Source organism: Moschus berezovskii, chromosome 23, assembly GCF_049115385.1.
Source record: "Moschus berezovskii isolate FMDL1 chromosome 23, NW_MosBer_1.0, whole genome shotgun sequence".
NCBI lineage: Eukaryota > Metazoa > Chordata > Mammalia > Artiodactyla > Moschidae > Moschus > Moschus berezovskii.
In genome coordinates, this window is record NC_142482.1 from 21406787 (window position 1) to 21420351 (window position 13565).

The 13565-nt window shown below is 48.8% G+C and overlaps 1 protein-coding gene across 8 annotated transcripts in view; it reads left to right on the top strand.

Annotated features, from left to right (window-relative positions):
• PPARD (peroxisome proliferator activated receptor delta) overlaps window positions 1–5111 on the top strand; it is a 90080-nt gene extending 84969 nt beyond the window's left edge. For all 8 annotated transcript variants that reach the window (XM_088831424.1, XM_088831426.1, XM_088831427.1 and 5 more), the window contains 4 exons: window positions 58–196; window positions 1415–1617; window positions 1790–2240; window positions 3169–5111. In XM_088831424.1, coding sequence (XP_088687550.1) covers window positions 58–196; window positions 1415–1617; window positions 1790–2240; window positions 3169–3416 — 1041 coding nt within the window. In that variant the 3' untranslated portion in view covers window positions 3417–5111. The remainder of the gene's footprint in view (window positions 1–57; window positions 197–1414; window positions 1618–1789; window positions 2241–3168) is intronic.
• The last annotated feature ends 8454 nt before the right edge of the window (window positions 5112–13565 follow it).

Here is a 13565-nt window from a genome sequence, read left to right on the forward strand (position 1 = left end):
CACCCTTTCGCCCTTCCTCGTGGTTTTTCTCTTTCTCACGTGTCCGCACTCCCTCAGGGCTTCTTCCGTCGGACGATCCGCATGAAGCTGGAATACGAGAAATGTGAGCGGATCTGCAAAATCCAGAAGAAGAACCGCAACAAGTGCCAGTACTGCCGCTTCCAGAAATGCCTGGCACTGGGCATGTCACACAATGGTGAGCTGACCTGAATCCAGGTTTCCAGGAGCCCAGAAACAGAAGGGGATACCCTCAGAGCAGTGCCCAGCATGCAAGTCAGCTGTTGACCTTGCCCATCTGGACCCTGAGTCTCAAAAAGGTCAGCACAGGCTGGCCTGAGGTCTGCCTTCCCAGACTGCCTGGGTCCTGCCACGCTCCCAGGCCGGGGAGTCGCCTGTCTGCACCCAGGCCTCACGCTCTCTGGCCCAGAAGGGACCTGGGAATTGACCCCAACTCCAGTAGTGTTGGAAACACCACTCTCCCGGAGCCTGTCCTGGATGACCCGACATGGTGTGAAAAGCCACTGCCAAGGCCCAGGATCCCCTCAGGCCTTGGTTGTTGAGGGCAGGCAGGAGCCAGTAGGTGACCACATGTATCAGCTGCCAGGAGCCAGGCTGCAGTTTCCTGGAGGCCAGTGCTCCAGGAGACAGAGCCTGCCCTGCCCTGTATGCTAGGTGCCTAACAGAGTCTTGTCTTCAGACTTGGTAGGATTTTGCATAGCCCACCTGCCCCCTGTTTGCCCCTCTGGGTCAGACCTCCGGAGGACAGGGAGGCCCTCTTGTATACTTGTTTCCACCCACAGATACCTATCTATCTTGTGTCTTGGAGGGTGGCACGTCTGGAGTTTGATCCTTCCCCTTAGTCTGTATCAGCCGGAACCCCATCCCTTGGGTGGGAAGAGGCGGCTTTTCTAGATCTCAGGGGTAACTGAACACTTCTCAGGTTTTCTCTGAGAGAAGCCAGATTCACATCCTGGTCTATTATTTTTGAGTGCTTCCTATGTGAATACTCTTTACTTAATTCTGATCATCTAGTGAGATTTATTAGCTGCACTTTTCTCATGAGAGAGGGTGAGGGGGCTTGCCTGAAGCCAGCCACGCTGTGGGCCACCTGCTGAGCTGGCCCTCAAGCGCAGGCCTCTGATGATAGCGACCGTCCTCCCGCCCACCACGCAGCATGGCCTCCTGGCCTCCCAGCCACAGTGGCTCAGTCGCCCTGTGAGTTAGGGTCTGTGTGTGCTAGGCTTGTGAACAAGATAGCCAGCAGACCTGCCCCCCTCCCCGAGCTTGTATTCTGGAGGGGTACCCCAGCAATCCAGCTTGCTGGCTCTCGAGCTTCTGAAAGCGTGTCTCTGTCTCTGGCCTGCGTGCCTTAGAGGTGCCGGGCCCCTCCATGACGGTCCCCCTCCCTGCGCAGCCATCCGCTTCGGCCGGATGCCAGAGGCTGAGAAGAGGAAGCTGGTGGCGGGGCTGACAGCCAACGAGGGGAGTCAGCACAACCCCCAGGTGGCCGACCTGAGGGCCTTCTCCAAGCACATCTACAGCGCCTACCTGAAGAACTTCAACATGACCAAAAAGAAGGCCCGCGGCATCCTCACCGGCAAGGCCAGCCACACGGCGGTGAGTGTCACAGCTCCGCCGGCGGCTTCCCAGGCTCTGGGCCCTGCTGCCGCCCGCCTGACTGCGGGGAGACGTGGGCCTCCTCCCCGCTCACTCCTTGGTAGAGGCAGAGGGTGTGGGGGCACACAGGGCGGGTCCCCCGAGGCGGGCCTCTGACGGGCCTGGTTTGCAGCCCTTTGTGATCCACGACATCGCGACGCTGTGGCGGGCGGAGCAGGGCCTGGTGTGGCCGCAGCTGGTGAGCGGCCTGCCCCCTGACAAGGAGATCAGCGTGCACGTGTTCTACCGCTGCCAGTGCACCACGGTGCAGACCGTGCGCGAGCTCACCGAGTTCGCCAAGAGCATCCCCAGCTTCGGCGACCTCTTCCTCAACGACCAGGTGACCCTGCTCAAGTACGGCGTGCACGAGGCCATCTTCGCCATGCTGGCCTCCATCGTCAACAAGGACGGGCTGCTGGTGGCCAACGGCACTGGCTTTGTCACCCGGGAGTTCCTGCGCAGCCTCCGAAAGCCCTTCAGTGACATCATTGAGCCCAAGTTCGAGTTTGCCGTCAAGTTCAACGCCTTGGAACTTGACGACAGTGACCTGGCTCTCTTCATCGCGGCCATCATTCTGTGCGGAGGTAAGTGGGGCAGGGAGGGGGCGGTGGGCTGGCCCCCGCAGAGCCAGCCTCCTGAGGGCTGGGCCCTCACTGCAGGGGCCGAGACTAAGCTCTGACAGCGTGAGGAAGGTGCCTTGTGACGATGGCAGTGGGACACGCACGGCACTAACTTGTGTGTGCAGGACCAGCTCTATCTAGTATATGCGGACGAGATAGAAGAAAAAAGGAAACGTACCAACATGTTGATGGTTATTTCTGGTGGCAGAGAAAGTTTCAGTTTTACCTGCGTTTTTCAAAGTCCAGCACACCAAATATAATCAGACTCATGCTGACAGTGGCATAGCGCTTGCTTCATGCCAGGCGCTATTTCCGTTTCTTTCTGTTTCTTTTTGGCTACACGGGGTCTTTGTTGCTTTGCACGGGCTCTCTCTAGTTGCGTCAACCAGGGCAATTTCTCGTTCTCATGGTGGCTGCTCTTGTTTCACAGCACAGGCTCTAGGCATGTGGGCTTAGCAGTTGCAGCTCTAAAGAGCGAGGGCTCAGTGGTTGTGGCACACAGGCTGAGTTGCTCCACGGCATGTGGAATCTTCCTGGACCAGGGGTCAGACCCGCGTCCCCTACATTGACAGGCAGATTCCTATCGCCTGTGCCATCAGGGAAGTCACCAGATTTCCCTAGATTATAACTCTTCAATCCTCCTAACAACTCTGTGCCAGAGGCACTTCTGTTATTCCCATTTTACAGATGAGGAAACTGAGGTCCAGAGAGGCTGAGTGATCTGTCCGTAGCCTTGTTAGTAGTCTATGGTAGAAAAGGAGTTTGGATCCAGGCGGAAGTCCCACTGTCCCCGAGGCCAAGTTGCCCCAGTGTGGGGGTAGAGGGCTGCCCCGCCCTCCGAGCCTCCAGGTGGGCCTCCTCCCTCCCACACCCCTGCCCTGTGTCCCCACAGACCGGCCAGGCCTCATGAACGTGTCTCAGGTGGAGGCCATCCAGGACACCATCCTGCGCGCCCTCGAGTTCCACCTGCAGGCCAACCACCCCGACGCCCAGTACCTCTTCCCCAAACTGCTGCAGAAGATGGCCGACCTGCGGCAGCTGGTCACCGAGCACGCCCAGATGATGCAGCGGATCAAGAAGACGGAGACCGAGACCTCGCTGCACCCCCTGCTCCAGGAGATCTACAAGGACATGTACTGAAGGCGGCGGTCAGGGCCGGCGCCCACCGTGGGGCTTCTCCCGGGACCAGCCCCTGAGCACTGCGTGCCCGAGCAGCGGGATCACTCTCACTTGGCAGGACTCACGGCTTCTGGCTCCCTGTACCCCAGCCTCCCTTCCCTCCTCAGCACCTCCTCTGCTCCTTCTCTTCCTTCCTCACTGTAGGTCTCATGCTTCCGGCCTCTCTCCCTCTCCCCGTCTGTCCCTCTTTGTCTTCCTCTGAGACAGTTTGCGTCACTTCACCAGCAGCTAGAACAGGGCCCGAGCAGGAGGGGTGCGGCCTGCCCTCTGTTCCACGGTCACCTTCTCCCATCTTCACAGCCAAGGACCCCAAAGAAACACTAAGCGCTCTGGGCCTGGCTTCCTGGGGAAGCCAAGCAGCCCTGAGTTGACTGCAGAGCAGCCCTTCGTCCCTGGGTCCCTGCCGGGGGCCACCCCCTGAGATGGTCACTGCCCTGCTAAGGCCACAGCTGCCCCCCGATACCCGCCGTGCTCCTGGTCTTCTTTTCACTTATCTTCCAGGCCAGCATCACTGATGGCCCCGTGCTGGCCTCTGGGGTACACCCCTCCAGCCTGGATAGAGTTGGGGTTCCCTCCGGGTGAGGGTCCCCACACCTCCACTGAAGAGAAGCGAGCTTTACGGGAGGTAGAGGTTGGTGGGGTGGTTCCCCCAGCAGCACCCAAGCTCTCCCCGCTGCAGCCACCGAGTCCTGCCACCATGTCAGCTCCGCAGCTCCCCCCCACCGCCCCGCCCCCCGCCGGGGCCTGGCCGCACACCCACTTGTGCCCGCAGGAGACAGCCTTGCTCCAGCCCAGCTGCAGCTCCCATCCACACACTCCCCCCAGCACACCCCCTAAGAGCACTGAACTCACTTTAACAGGGGCCTCCTCGCCCCTCTCCCTCCGCTCCTGGAGGCAAGTGAGGGCCCAGAGGGGCCAGGGGTGGCCACAGAGCTTCGGCCCCGTTCCCTGGACTGGGCCAGATGTCTGGGGGGGGCGGGGGGGTGGGGTCCTGCGAACCCAGCCCAGCACCTGCTCACAGATCCTGAACATCTGTGACCCCCATGTGTTGCAACAGCTCTGCTGTGCTCCTATTTCCTTGTATTTGGCCCAGCCGGCTGCCTGGAACTCTCCCTGCACCACCTTGGGTGACCAGGACCTCCAGGCCCAGCCCCACTCCTTGCCCCGTCCATCCCCCCAGTGACAAGCACTTGCCACCTCTACCTTGGGATGGAGCCCAGCTTAGAGGCTGGCCCAGTGGAGAACAGAGCCCGCCCAGGTTGCCTTTCCAGAGGGAAGTGGACCTGGAAGGGTGAGGGGCTGGCTGGGGTCTCTGAGAAAGGTTGCAGGAGACGCGGGATGAGAGCCCAGGCTTCCTGGGACCTGTCTGGTCTTCCCCAGGGACCCTTCCACACCCCCAATCACTCTCTATGGCAAAATTCTTCCCTCCGGATCCTATTCTCCCCTACCCGCCCTCTCCCCACCGCCACACACACTACCCTCATCCCCTGCCCGGTCTGATACTGAGGAACGCAGCTCTTCTCAGTGTCTGAACAGTCTCCAAAATTGAAATGTATATTTTTGCTAGGAGCTCCAGCTTCCTGTGTTTTTAATATAAATAGTGTATACAGACTGATGGAACTTTAAATAAATGGGAATTAAATATTTAAGAATTGATTTAGACTAGCTCAGTTCTTGATAGTCTTTTTCGTGGGGGCTGAGGGGACTACCCCACAGCCCATGCATGGAGGGGGAGACACTGGGCAAATGAGCCTGGGGTTCTGGTGGGGATGGTCGATTCTAGCTGGTGGGGCTGCCCATCATTCCCTCCACCTCTGGGCTCTGCTCACCGCTCATCGGCCAGCAGGGTTTGTGGACGACTGAGGAGGTGCCATCCCACCCTGAGGAATCATTTGGGGTGGGAGCGGAAAAGGGGGGAGTGGAAACACAGCACAAACCAGACTTGGGGCTGTGGGAGTCAGGAGGGGCTCAGGAGGGCCCGGGAGGAGACAGTCCCTCTGGGCCGCGAGTGGAATGGGACTCACAAAGCCAAAGCCTGGCGTTCACTGCGGGACACTTCTCTCCTTAGCTGACAACCCAGTTTTCTCCTTTACTTCCAGTGGTGCCATCTTCACAGAGGTTCAGGACAAATGAGTCCAAGGTTTAGACTAAAAACGAAGAAAGCAACCATGAGAGAATTAGAAGATACTGTCTTCTGAAACTTGTAAAGGTTTATTTTTAAAGAAATGGGGTCCCAGGCTGGTAATAAATATCCCTGGGGAGCCTGGAAGAAGCAGACACAAAACCTTTCCTAAGGAAAAACACAGGCAGTGTAGAACTTCCACAAAATGATAAACGGGAAGAAGCAACCTGCATGAAAATGAACAGGACAACCAGTGAAATTAGAGCCCTAGGACATCAAGAAATACAGCTGTTGGTTACAGTATAGGAAATGGGGTGTTTTTTTTTGTTTGTTTTTTGTTTGTTTAATTTTGCCTGCGGTGGGTCTTAGTTGTGGCTTGTGGGATCTTGTTCCCTGACCAGGGATTGAACCTGTGTTCCCTGCATTGGGAGGGCCAAGTCTTATCCACTGGACCACCGGGGAAGCCCCCAAATAAGTTTTATATTATTTAAAAATATATAAAGATATGAAAATTGTACGTAAGATACAGTTTGCCTTTTAAGGGAAAAATTGATAAACGTTTTTAAAGAAATACTTGGAACTTCCAGAGAAAGAAACTCAGTTAAAAACATCAGACACAGCCAAAGAGATCATTTTTTGCACCTCAAAAAAAGATCTATCAGTTCAGTTCAGTTCAGTCACTCAGTCGTGTCCGACTCTCCGCGACCCCATGAATCACAGCATGCCAGGCCTACCTGTCCATCACCAACTCCCGGAGTTCACTCAAACTCATGTCCACAGAGTCGCTGATGCGATCCAGCCATCTCATTCTCGGTCGTCCCCTTCTCCTCCCGCCCCCAATCCCTCCCAGCATCAGAGTCTTTTCCAGTGAGTCAACTCATCGCATGAGGTGGCCAAAGTATTACAGTTTCAGCTTTAGCATCAGTCCTTCCAATGTAGAAATCATTAAAAAGAAAACCAAAATGTGGAAAGGAAGAATAACAATACAAATTCTCATATACTGCAGAAGGGAGTAGAAGTTGATACAATCAACTTGAAAAACAATTTGGCAAAATGTCATAATGTTGACATACACCCATGGAAGCTGTGAGGCATCACCCAGGCTCCACCCCTCAGAAACCCTGAGGTCCATGACTGCCTGGCTCACAGCTGAATTCCTTCTGTCAGGAAATGGCCTGTAGTGAAGGGAGCCTCCTTGCCCAGGATAAGAACTCCTCAGGAGCAGCCTGTAGCCCGCATGTGGGGAGAGTGCAAACCCCACCGCCTCAATTTGAGAGGACATGAAGAGTCGTCCCAGCTCCTGAGTGGAAGCTTCTGTCGTTAACTACATCATGGTTTAACTTCTCTCTCTACCCAGTCCTGCCTCCTCCAGTTTCTTACAGGGGTTGTTCTCGAACACACTCCCCAGAGAGTGTTCTGTAAGTAAAACTCCAAATCTTTCCTGGGGAATCCAGCCTGACACATTACCACCAAATTATACCAAGACTCACATACGTGTTCATTACACCAAGAGCAAAAAATAGAAACAACAAAAATCTTCATCAACAGGAAAATGGATAAATTTATATAATGTTAAAAAAAAAAAAACCTAGAGTAAGGAGGGAAAAAAACTAGAAGAAACATACGGAGAAAATTGTATATACTCTTGAGGTGAAGACACGTTTCAGATATTTTTTGAAACACATGAAATTTATTGTACACCTGAAAATGTCTTAAGTTCCAAGGGGTATACACAAAACTTAGAATCTAGAAAATAAAAAGATAACATCTTACTATATACACATTTAAAATTTTTCTTCTATTGAGGAGGAACATGAAAACATTTAAATCAACCATATTTTAAAATGTGTGACGTACAATGCGGTAGATTAGATGTCAACTACAGGAAAAAAACTATTAAAAATACAAACATATGGAGGCTAAACAACATGCTTCTGAATAACCAACAAAACACAGAAGAAATCAAAATATGCATAGAAATGAATGAAAATGAAAACACAACAACCCAAACCTATGGGATTCAGTAAAAGCAGTGAGTGCTAAGGGGAAGTTTCATGGCAATACAAGCTTACCTCAAGAAACAAGAGAAAAATCAAATAACCTAACTCTACACCTAAAGCAACTAGAAAAGGAAGAAATGAAGAACCCCAGCGTTAGTAGAAGGAAAGAAATAATAAAAATTAGGGCAGAAATAAATGAAAAACAAAGGAGCCCATAGCAAAAATCAACAAAGCTCAAAGCTGGTACTTTGAGAAGATAAAATAGACAAACCGTTAGCCAGATTCATCAAGAAACAAAGGGAGAAAAACCAAATCAACAAAATTAGAAATGAAAATGGAGAGATCACAACAGACAACACAGAAATACAAAGGATCATAAGAGACTACTATAAGCAACTATATTGTCCAATAAAATGGACAACTTGGAAGAAATGGACAAATTCTTAGAAAAGTACCAAAACTGAACCAGGAAGAAATAGAAAATCTTAACAGACCCATCACAATCATGGAAATCGAAACTATAATCAGAAATCTTCCAACAAACAAAAGGGCAGGACCAGAGGGCTTCACAGCTGAATTCTACCAAAAATTTAGAGAAGAGCTAACACCTATCCTACTCAAACTCTTCCAGAAAATTGCAGAGGAAGGTAAACTTTCAAACTCATTCTATGAGGCCACCATCACCCTAATACCAAAACCTGACAAAGATGCCACAAAAAAAGAAAACTACAGGCCAATATCACTGATGAACATAGATGCAAAAATCCTTAACAAAATTCTAGCAAACAGAATTCAACAACATATTAAAAAGATCATACATCATGACCAACTGGGCTTTATCCCAGGGATGCAAGGGTTCTTCAATATCCGCAAATCAATCAACGTAATACACCACATTAACAAATTGAAAGATAAAACCATATGATTATCTCAATAGATGCAGAGAAAGCCTTTGACAAAATTCAACATCCATTTATGATTAAAAAAAAAAAACTCTCCAGAAAGCAGGCATAGAAGAAACATACCTCAACATAATAAAAGCTATATATGACAAACCCACAGCAAACATTTTCCTCAATGGTGAAAAATTGAAAGCATTTCCCCTAAAGTCAGGAACAAGACCGGAGACGGCAATGGCAAGCCACTCCAGTACTCTTGCCTAGAAAATCCCATGGTTGGAGGAGCCTGGTGGGCTGCAGTCCATGGGATCACTATGAGTCGGACATGACTGAGCGACTTCACTTTCACTTTCCACTTTCACACATTGGAGAAGGAAATGGCAACCCACTCCAGTGTTCTTACCTGGAGAATCCCAGGGACAGGGGAGCCTGGTAGGCTGCCATCTATGGGGTCACACAGAGTCGGAGATGACTGAAGTGACTTAGCAGCAGCAGTAGCAGCAGGAACAAGACAAAGGTGCCCACTCTCACCACTACTATTCAACATAGTTTTGGAAGTTTTAGCCTCAGCAATCAGAGAAGAAAAATAAAAGGAATCCAGATTGGAAAAGAAGAAGTAAAACTCTCACTGTTTGCAGATGACATGATCCTCTACATAGAAAACCCTAAAGACTCCACCAGAAGATTGCTAGAGCTAATCAATGAATATAGTAAAGTTGCAGGATATAAAATTAACACTTTTTTTTTTTTTTCAAGAACAAAAAATAACACAGGCCTTTTATTTGCTCCAGAACTCGGCCGCTGTGTGGTCTGAGGGTGCCATGCTTTCCCGGGGCCCCACCAGGGGACCCCCCTCACTCAGGGGGTGCTGAATTTCGGTGTGAGGTCAGACTGCAGCCCCCGCCCCTCTGGGCCTTATCGGTCCAGCAGGCCCGGCTGCCTGCCACGGGGCTCGGGAGCAGTGAATCCCCTGAAACTGGAATATGGTGCCCACCTTCTCAGCAAGGCGGCTTTTTCACAAGGCGTTGGTTAAAATATTGCACTTGTAAATTAGGAAAACTGATGAGGCAAAGGTTTCCTATTACAGGACGACGTGCCAATACAAGGATAGAAATCCCTTGTATTCCTATACACTAACAATGAGAGAACAGAAAGAAATTAAAGAAACAATTCCATTCACCATTGCAATGAAAAGAATAAAACACTTGGGAATATATCTACCTAAAGAAACAAAAGACCTATATATAGAAAACTAAAACACTGATGAAAGAAATCAAAGAGGACACAAATAGATGGAGAAATATACCATGTTCATGAATCAGAAGAATCAATATAGTGAAAATGAGTATACTACCCAAAGCAATCCATAGACTCAATGCAATCCCTATCAAGCTACCAATGGTATTTTTCAGAGAACTAGAACAAATAATTTCACAATTTGTATGGAAATACAAAAAACCTTGAATAGTCAAAGCAATCTTTAGCAAGAAGAATGAAACTGGAGGAATCAACCTGTCTGACTTCAGATTATACTACAAAGCTACAGTCATCAAGACGGTATGGTACTGGCACAAAACAGAAAAATAGATCAATGGAACAAAACAGAAAGCACAGAGATAAATCCACACACCTATGGACACTTTATCTTTGACAAAGGAGGCAAGAATATACAATGGAGAAAAGACAGTCTCTTTAACAAGTGGTGCTGGAGAAACTGGTCAACCACTTGTAAAAGAATGAAACTAGAACACTTTCTAACACCATTGATAAAAATAAACTCAAAATGGATTAAAGATCTAAATGTAAGACCAGAAACTATAAAACTCCTAGAGGAAAACATAGGCAAAACACTCTCTGACATAAATCATAGCAGGATCCTCTATGACCCACCTCCCATAGTAAAGGAAATGAAAGCAAAATTAAACAAATGGGACCTAATTAAACTTCAAAGCTTTTGCACAATGAAGTAAACTATCAGCAAGGTGAAAAGACAGCCTTCAGAATTGGAGAAAATAATAGCAATTGACAAAGAATTAATCTCAAAAATATATAAGCAGCTTCTGCAGCTCAATTCCAGGAAAAATAAATGACCCAATCAAAAAATGGGCCAAACAATTAAACAGACATTTCTCCAAAGAAGACATACAAATGGCTAACAAATGCATGAAAAGATGCTCAACATCACTCATTATCAGAGAAATGCAAATCAAAACCACGATGAGGTACCATCTCACACCAGTCAGAATGGCTTCCATCAAAAAGTCTACAAACAATAAATGCTTGAGAGGGTGTGGAGAAAAAGGAACCCTCTTACACTGTTGGTGGGAATGCAAACTAGTACAGCCACTATGGAGAACAGTGAGGAGATTCCTTAAAAAACTAGAACTCCCATACGACCCAGCAATCCCACTGCTGGGCATACACACTGAGGAAACCAGAATTGAAAGAGACACGTGTACCCCAATGTTCATCACAGCACTGTCTACAATAGCCAAGACATGGAAGCAACCTAGATGTCCATCGGCAGATGAATGGATAATAAAGCTGTGGAACATACACACAATGGAATATTGCTCAGCTATTAAAAAGAATGCATTTGAATCAGTTATAATGAGGTGAATGAAACTGGAGCCTATTATACAGAGTGAAATGAGTCAGGAAGAAAAACACCAATACAGTATACTAATGCATATATATGGAATTTAGAAAGATGTGACGATGACCCTATATGCAAGAGAGCAAAAGACACAGATGTAAAGAATGAGACTTTTGGACCCTGTGGGAGAAGATGAGGGTGGGATGCTTTGAGAGAATAGCATTGAATCATGTATATTATCACATGTGAAATAGATCGCCAGTCCAGGTTCGATCCTTGAGACAGGGTGCTCGGGGCTGGTGCACTGGGATGACCCTGAGGGATGGGATGGGGAGGGCGGTGGGAGGGGGGTTCAGGATGGGGAACACATGTACACCCATGGCGGATTCATGTCAATGTATGGCAAAACCACTACAATATTGTAAAGTAATTCAGTTCAGTTCAGTTCAGTCGCTCAGTCATGTCCGACTCTCCGCGACCCCATGAATCACAGCACACCAGGCCTCCCTGTCCATCACCAACTCCCGGAGTACACTCAAACTCATGTCCACAGAGTCGGTGATGCCATCCAGCCGTCTCATTCTCGGTCGTCCCCTTCTCCTCCCGCCCCCAACCTTTCCCAGGATCAGAGTCTTTTCCAGTGAGTCAACTCGTCGCATGAGGTGGCCAAAGTATTGCAGTTTCAGCTTTAGCATCAGTCCTTCCAATGAACACCCAGGATCGATCTCCCTTAGAATGGACTGGTTGGATCTCCTTGCAGTCCAAGGGACTCTCAAGAGTCTTCTCCAACACCACAGTTCAAAAGCATCAATTCTTCCGCGATCAGCTTTCTTCACAGTCCAACTCTCACATCCATACATGACCACGGGAAAAACCATAGCCTTGACTAGATGGACCTTTGTTGGCAAAGTAATGTCTCTGCTTTTTAATATATTATCAAGGTTGGTCATAACTTTCCTTCCAAGGAGTAAGCGTCTTTTAATTTCATGGCTGCAATCAGCATCTGCAATGATTTTGGAGCCCAAAAAAATAAAGTCTGACACTGTTTCCACTGTTTTTCCATCCATATCCCATGAAGTAATTAGCCTCCAGTTAAATTTTTTAAAGTGGAAAAAAAATACCCCTTGGAACAGAATTGTCAATCAATAAACATTTGCTGATTGACTAAATAAATAAATAAAATGTGTTGATGCAGTAAGACAAAAGCCACCTACGAATTGGTAAGTAAAAGTGCAGCAACCCAGTCGAAAACTGGGCAAAGGATTTGAACAGGAAGAACAATGCCTCTAAAACATAGGGAGAGGTGCTTAATTTCATAGTAAAAGAAATAAAAGTTCCAACTACAATGAGGACTTCCCTGGTGGCTCAGTGATGAGGAATCCACCTGCCAATGCAGGGGGCACGAGTTCGATCCCTGATCGAGGGAGATCCCATCCCATTTGCCGTGGACCAACTAAACCCTGTGCCACACCGAGCCTATGTTCTAGAGCCTGGGAGCCACAACTACTGAGCCACGTCCGTCAACTGCTGCTCACCCTAGAGCCTGTGCTCTGAAAAAAGAGAAGCCACCACAATGAGAAGCCCATGCAACTCGAGAGTAGTCCCCGCTCTCCCAAACTAGAGAAAAGTCCACCCAGCGCGGCCAAAAATAAATTTTAAAAACTACAATAAGATACTGTTGTTTTACATAACAAATTAACAAACACCAAGAAATTTGATTATGTGCAGAATCTCACGCTGTTGGTGGAAGTAAAATCTGGTGCAGCCTGTATAGAGGGCAGATTGGCAGCACCTATAAGAATTATTTCACGTAATTTTGATCCAGCAAAAGTTAAAGAAATAACAATGATGTCCTATTGATCTCCCTGGTGGCTCAGATGGTAGAGAATCCACCCACAATGAGGGAGATGCAGGTTCGATCCCTGGGTCAGGAAGATGCCCTGGAGAAGGAAATGGCAACCCACTCTAGTACTCTTGCCTGGGAAATCCCATGGATGAGCCTGGTGTGCTACAGACACGACTGAGAAAACAGAGGAAGTTGTTTAAATTCAATTTAAAAATCTCTCCTTTGGGACTTCTGGTGGTCCAGTAGTTAAGAATCTGCCTTCCAGTGCAGAGGTCGTGGGTTTGATCCCTGGACAGGGAACGAAGATCCCATGTGCCACGGAGCAACTAAGCCAGCACACGGCAACCGGTGAGCCCGCAAGAGAAGTCCACGTGCCACACACAAGAAAAGATCCCGCAGGCCACAACTAAGACCCGAACCAGAGAAATAAATATCTAAAACCAAAAATCTCTCCTTTAACTTTTAAGTGAACTCCTCTTGTTTGGTCCTTTTAACTTTCCCACTTGTCTCCCGCGTCGGACATTGCGGTCCCGTGAAGAGAATGTGGGCTTGGAGAACTAAGACAGGAACTGTGGGGTTCTTAGAGCGCGCGGTCCCCTTCCCCTCACTCCCTTCTGTCTGTGGGCCCGGCCCCTAGCTCTGCAGAA